General features: G+C 35.6%; 2 protein-coding genes across 2 annotated transcripts; both read right to left on the reverse strand.

Moving 5' to 3' along the window:
• Positions 1-1,966: 1,966 nt before the first annotated feature.
• On the reverse strand, positions 1,967-2,644 carry LOC138898224 (uncharacterized mitochondrial protein AtMg00810-like). The gene is made up of 2 exons (XM_070184272.1): positions 2,546-2,644; positions 1,967-2,224 (listed from the first exon to the last, which is right to left on the reverse strand). The coding sequence occupies exons 1-2, from the start codon at positions 2,642-2,644 to the stop codon at positions 1,967-1,969; spliced, it is 357 nt and encodes a 118-aa protein (XP_070040373.1).
• Positions 2,645-5,053: 2,409 nt separating this feature from the next.
• On the reverse strand, positions 5,054-5,368 carry LOC104120260 (uncharacterized). The gene has a single exon (XM_009631996.1). It carries the CDS (start codon positions 5,366-5,368, stop codon positions 5,054-5,056), a length of 315 nt encoding a protein of 104 aa, XP_009630291.1.
• Positions 5,369-6,740: the final 1,372 nt, after the last annotated feature.

Raw genomic sequence — 6,740 nt, forward strand, 5'->3', positions numbered from 1 at the left:
ACATATGGAGGACATATAAACACCAAATCTATCTTTAAAAAGAAAATAAAGAGATCGATACCAAGAAAATATCCAAGGAGACATCCTTTTCCTAAATCCTTTTCGGATATTCTTTTTGAAATCATTTTAGGAAATTGAAAATGGAAAAAAACTGAGCTACTTTTAAGATTTAAGTTATATACGGTCAGATCTCTCTATAACAACATTCTTATATAACAACACTTCACTATAAAAGCTAAGCTTTTCCGAAACTAATTTTTATGTTATGTTATAATATATGTTCTCTATAACAACACTTCGCTATAACATCCAAAAATATTTGGAACAAATGATGTTGTTATAGAGAGGTTTGGCAGTATACCGTATAATTTTTTTTTACGTTGTCGGTAAATTTTAAATACAATAGTGGGTTAGTTACCAATTAATGCTTATCAAAGTATTTACCTATAATAATCTAATAAATGACTTGATTGTTTAAATATTTTTACATATCAATGCATATTTACAAATATACTATACTTAAACTCTTTTGTGAACATGACACTGTATAGCCACTCTAAAAATAATAGCCGAAAAATATATAATTTTTGTATATATGTACATTTCTGAATGTTATGTACAAAAAATATATAAATTTTATATAATTTTTGGTTATCGAATATAAATAATATCTGGCTCGGACTAAAAGTGATATTTGCCCACTTTTTTTCTAAACAAAAGGGAGGAGAACGTGGAAAAAGAGAACAAATCTTATGCTATATAACAGTTGAATTATTCGAAAATTGAATTTCTTTTATACTATGGTGTATATAATCATAAATTCAGAAAGAAGACCAACCCCTTCCATTTTATTCTTTTATGCCCTTCACGTATGAACCACCCAATGTTGGCACATTTTCAGTATTCGTTTCCTTCAATGGCCATACCCATACTTTAGCACATGAAACTTAATTATCAAGATTTAGGCAAACAAACAATTATCTAGCTCTTAATTTTGAAACAGACATAAATGTCGGTCTTCTCTTTAAATCATTCTATATTACCACTTAATTCTAGAAAATAAGAAGAAAGTTCCTGAAGTATGTTCATGTATAGTCAAATTTCTCTATAACAACCTCGTTTATGTCGAAATGTGAGCTTGAAGCTCAACTGATCTGAGCCCTAATCTGGGCAGAGGAGAAGAACGAGAGAACTTTCTAGAGAGAAATATTGAGCAAAGTGTATTTTTTGAAAATGAATTGACTTAAGCCTTTTTGTTACATTGTACATGTATATATGTATTTCTACTTTGACGTCCACACTTATAACTACCATCTAACATTACAAACCAACTAAAATCTTCTTACATAAATAATCCTTTTACTAATTATGCTTAACTAACTAATTCTCAAGTAACTCCTTTCTCAACACTCCCCCTTAAGCTGGTAGGTGCAAAAACATGTAGCACTCCCAGCTTGATGTCTTAACAGAGATTTCGTTAATGTCAGCATGCTGCTCCTGAGAACAAATGTGTTGTGTCTCCACCAGTCCTTGTTGAATCTTTTCCCTTATGAAGTGACAGTCGATTTCGATGTGCTTTTTCCTCTCATGGTACACTGGATTTGTTGCTATGTGTAAGGCTGCTTTGTTGTCACAGTACAGACTTACTGGCCTTTTTATCTCTATTCCCAGTTCTTTGAACAACCCTATCACCCAAACAAGTTTTGCGACTGTTGAAGCCATACTTCTATACTCTTCTTCTGCAGAACTTCTGGAAATTGTGTTATGTTTCTTTGATTTCCAAGAAATAAAGTGAATCTCCATGCTTGATGATGAATCCTGTTACTGACTTCCTAGTGTTTGGACATGATGCCCAATCAGCATCATAGTATGCTATCAGGCTATTTTCCTTCTTGCTACTCATGAGTATTCCCAATCCAGATTCTCTTTTGATATACCTGACAATCCTTAGGGTTGCTTCCCAGTGTTATCTCTTGGGATTTTGCATAAATTGACTAAGTGTATGCACTGCAAAGGCAATATCCAGCCTAGTGAGGGTCAAATACAGAAGTTTCCCTATCAGCTTTTGGTACTTTCCCTTATTTTCCATCAATTCATCATTTACCTCTCCCTGCAAGTCTCCTAACTCTTTATTTGTCACCTTCTGATTGAATTCAAGTGGTGTCCAAGCAGGTTTAGATGCACTTAGTCCCAGTTCTGTAATGATCTCAAGTGCATATTTCCTCTGGTTCATAACAATCCCTCTTTGAGATCTAGCAAATTCTATACCCAGAAAATATTTTAATTCACCTAGGTCCTTCATTTTGAAGGCATGTTACATCCCCCTTTTAGTGGATTCAATCAACTCCAAACTGTTGCATGTCACCAGCATGTCATCCACATACACTACAATCACAACTATGTTAAAATCTTGCCTCTTTGTGAATAATGAATGATCCAAACTGCTCTAAGTAAAACACTGTGTGATCAAGGCATCTGTGAGTTTGATATTCTATTGTCTGCTCGCTTGTTTTAGTCCATATAGGGATTTTGCAAGCCTGCATACCATGCCTCTAGACTCCCCATGGCTTGCAAAACCTTCAGGTAGTGACATGTACACTTCATCATGCAAATCTCCTTGCAAGAAGGCATTGAACACATCCATTTGATGAATGTGTCAACCCTCAGAAGCTGCTATTGAGATAAATGTCCTGACAGTGATAATTTTTACCACGTGTGAAAAGGTCTCATGGTAGTCTAAACCCTATTGTTGGTTGTAACCTTTAGCTACCAACCTTGCCTTATATCTTTCCACATCTCCATTAGCCTTGTACTTGATTTTGAATACCCATTTGCAACTAATAGGGACCTTGCCTGTTGGAAGTGGTACCAGCTCCCAGGTTTTGTTGTCTTCAATTGCTTGTATTTCTGCTCTCATTGATTCCACCCATTTTGGGTCATCAACTGCCTCTTTAAAAGAACTTGGTTCATGATCAGATGTAAAGAGTGCCAAAGATTGGCGATATTGGGGTTTCAGAGTACTATAATCAATATAGCTACTCATGGCATGTGGAATCTCTAACTTAGGCTTCATAGGATTAACAATATAATCTGTCATCCAAGCATGATTTCTTTTGGGTCTATTTGACCTCCTCAATTGTTCATCATGAGATGGTTGAACTTCAACTGGTACATGCTCTTCTTGTGGTAAATCTGGATCAACTGAGGAGTTGTTATCAGTGGAAAGAGTGTCATGAAACACTGGAATTTCAACTGCTGCCTCATGCTCATCAAAGTTATCTTCTGTTGTAAGCAACCCTGCAGTCTCAGTAGCTTGATATAGAGTGGCTGGAGAATCATCTTCCAGGTGTACAGTTGCAGGTGTGGTTAAGGGGAAAACAAGATTCTTTTCTGCTGCAAAAAGGTGTAACTGCTTTGAGCTTTTGTGTTTAAAATGAAAAATAGTTTCCTTAAACAATACATCCGTGTTAACAAAGAAAGAGTGATAAGTTATATCATATAATATGTAGCCTTTGCTGCATTTTGAGTATCCCATCATCACAACAACTATTGCTCGTGGCTCAAATTTATCCTGGGAATTCATCTTCTTTGCATAGTATAAACAACACATTGTTCTCAGAAGATCTAACTTTGGCTTCTGGAGATGAAACACTTCATAGGGACTCTTCTTACCCAGCACTTGAGAGGAAATTCTATTGATCAAGTATAGTGTTGTCAATACACAATGTCCCCAAAATCTTAAAGGAATTCCCCCTTGAAATCTAATAGCTCTAGTTGTCTCCAATATATGTTTGTGCTTTCTTTCTGCAACCTCATTCTGTTGGGGTACATACACACAAGTTCTCTGATGAATTATTCCAAAACTTTCAAATATTTTCTTGCATTCAGAATTTAGGAATTCACCTCCATTATCTGATCTAATGATTTTGACTATTTTATTAAACTGATTCTGCACCAATTTCAGAAAGTTCCTTAGCATTATTATTACATCACTCTTCAACTTTAACAAAAATAACCATGTCATTCTAGAATGGTCATCAACTACAGTCAAGAACATCTTATTTCCATCAAATGTTTGCACACTATAGGGCCCTCATACATCAATGTGCAACAAGTCAAAAATCCCTACAACTCTACTTGTGTTATTATTGAAAGGCAACCTAGTATGTCTAGCTAAGGGACATACAACACAGTTTTCTAATGCTGCTTTACAGTCATTTTGTCCCAAATTTAGAACATGTTGTAATGGTCCAACTGGTGCATGTCCAAGCCTCATGTGCCACAGTTCAATATTCTGCTCCTTTATTGTTGCTATCAAACTTGTTTTTGTAGCCTTATTATTTTTATTGAGGGATTGAGTGAGTAAGTAGAGGCCATATCTCTCTCTACTAATCCCCATCACCTTTCCATTGTAAAGGTCCTGGAAGACACATAATTCAGGAAAAAACCTAGCAACATATTTCAATTCTTTGGTGATTTTTGCTACAGACAGTAAGTTGTACTTGAGATCAGGTATGTAAAGCACATTATCGACTAACTCATCTCCTGTAATCTTACAAGAACCAATGTGTGACACATGTGTTACCCCTCCATTGGGCAGGTGCACCTGCTTTGTGTCAGCATTACTAACTTCTGTATAATCACTCATTAGCCCTAGATCAGAAACCATATGGTTCGTTGCTCCAGTGTCTACAATCCATTCTCTGTTGCATTCTACAAGAAAAGCTCTAATAATACCTGACATATTTGCAGAGCTGTCTACATTGTTTTCCTTACTCAGCAGCTTTAAGATTTGGTTGTATTGTTCCACAGTAAAAAAAGCTCCTGCTATTCCTCCTGCTATGTTGTTTTTGTCTGTTCCTGCCTGAAGGCTTGCTTCTCCACACTCTTTAGATTTCCTGTACTCCAAGGTTGCATTGTGTGCCATATTGTTGCCAATTTTCTTCTTAAACTTGAATTCAGAGGGATATCTTATTATTTTATAACATCCATCCCTAGTGTGTCCTCTTAACTTGCTCAAATCAGACACGAGATTGTAGTTTTTCTTGCCTCTCTATTGATATCCAGTTTGTTGGTACCCTGCCTGATACGTAGGTTGTTGATTCCCTGCTTGATATCCAGTTTTTGTGGTCATTAAGGCAGTTGCTTCTGTTCCTTCTGCAGAAACAAAAGTGTTGGTCACACTTCGCTGATTTTCCGCTTCCATCAACATAGAATATGCCTTATTAACTGGTGGAGCTGGTGTCATCATCAAAATTTGACTACGAGCCTGCTCATATGATTCATTTAGTCCCATGAGAAACTGCAGGAGTCTCAGTCTCTCCATGAATATGACAGATTCACTCGATCTTGCACAATTACATCCCATTGGGGCTAGACTTTCAAATTCTGCCCCAAGAACCCTAAGCCTCGAGAAATAGGTTGAAATTGAGCTAGTGCCTTGACTGATTATGGCAATTTTTTTTATGGATTTGATAAATTATGGAACAATCAACTTTATCAAATTTTCCTTCAAGTCGCTCCAGACCTCACTAACTTTTGAGGAGTAGACGATTCCACTAAGCAATTCTGGTGAAACATAGTTCATGATCCACGATAAGACGATAACATTGCAGCGTTCCCACAAATCTATAAGATTTGGACCATAATTCTCCCTTTTGCATGTGCCTTCAATAAACCCTAGCTTGTTTCGTCCTAGGATAGCGATTCTCATCGCTCGGCTCCACACAGAGTAATTTTCTGGCCCTCACAACTGTAGAGAAATCAACATCGCTCCAGAATGATCATTTCAGTTCAGGAACAGTGGATGATTGTGACTCAGCTTTTCCGTCTCTGTATCATCAACCGCCATTGCTGACCTTCACCACCAAACCTTGAGAAGATTAAAATGAAGACGAGTGAGACCACACTAATGGTCGTGTGGTTCTGATACCATGTCAAAATGTGAGCTTGAAGCTCAACTGATCTGAGCCCTAATCTGGGCAGAGGAGAAGAACGAGAGAACGAGAGAACGAGAGAACTTTCTAGAGAGAGAAATATTAAGCAAAGTGTATTTTTTAAAAATGAATTGACTTAAGCCTTTTTGTTACACTGTACATGTATATATGTATTTCTACTTTGACAGTTGTCCACACCTATAACTACCATCTAACATTACAAACCAACTAAACTTGTCTTACATAAATAATCCTTTCACTAATTATGCTTAACTAACTAATTCTCAAGTAATTCCTTTCTCAATAATTTATTTCAATATTCTTTGGGTGTTATACTGAAGTGTTGTTATAGAGGGCATATATATATATATATATATATATATATATATATAACATAAAAATCAGTTCTGAATTTTTTTTAGATTTATAGTGAATAACTGTTATATAGAGATTCCATTATAGAGATGTTTGATTGTGCCAATAGTCGTTCCAATCCTACAATTTGAGACTAAAATGGTTTCATAATAAATATGATCTTATTATCTATATATATAATTAAATAATTTTGTATATATACATATTTCTAATCGAAAGAAATCATGAAATTTTTATTTTGGTTACAAGAAGTGTTTCTTTGCTCGCTTGCATCTCCTCGACTCGAGAATTCAGTTGAACAAGCAAAACTCATTCTAAGTCGACCGTATCTATAAAAATTGCTTGTAGTTTCAACTTTTATTTTATTATTTTGATTAAAAATATCATTTTATTAAGGGTCATGAAAGTGGTGGGAAACAGCTAAGCATA

This window comes from Nicotiana tomentosiformis, chromosome 8, assembly GCF_000390325.3.
Source record: "Nicotiana tomentosiformis chromosome 8, ASM39032v3, whole genome shotgun sequence".
In the NCBI taxonomy this organism is placed as follows: Eukaryota; Viridiplantae; Streptophyta; class Magnoliopsida; order Solanales; family Solanaceae; genus Nicotiana; species Nicotiana tomentosiformis.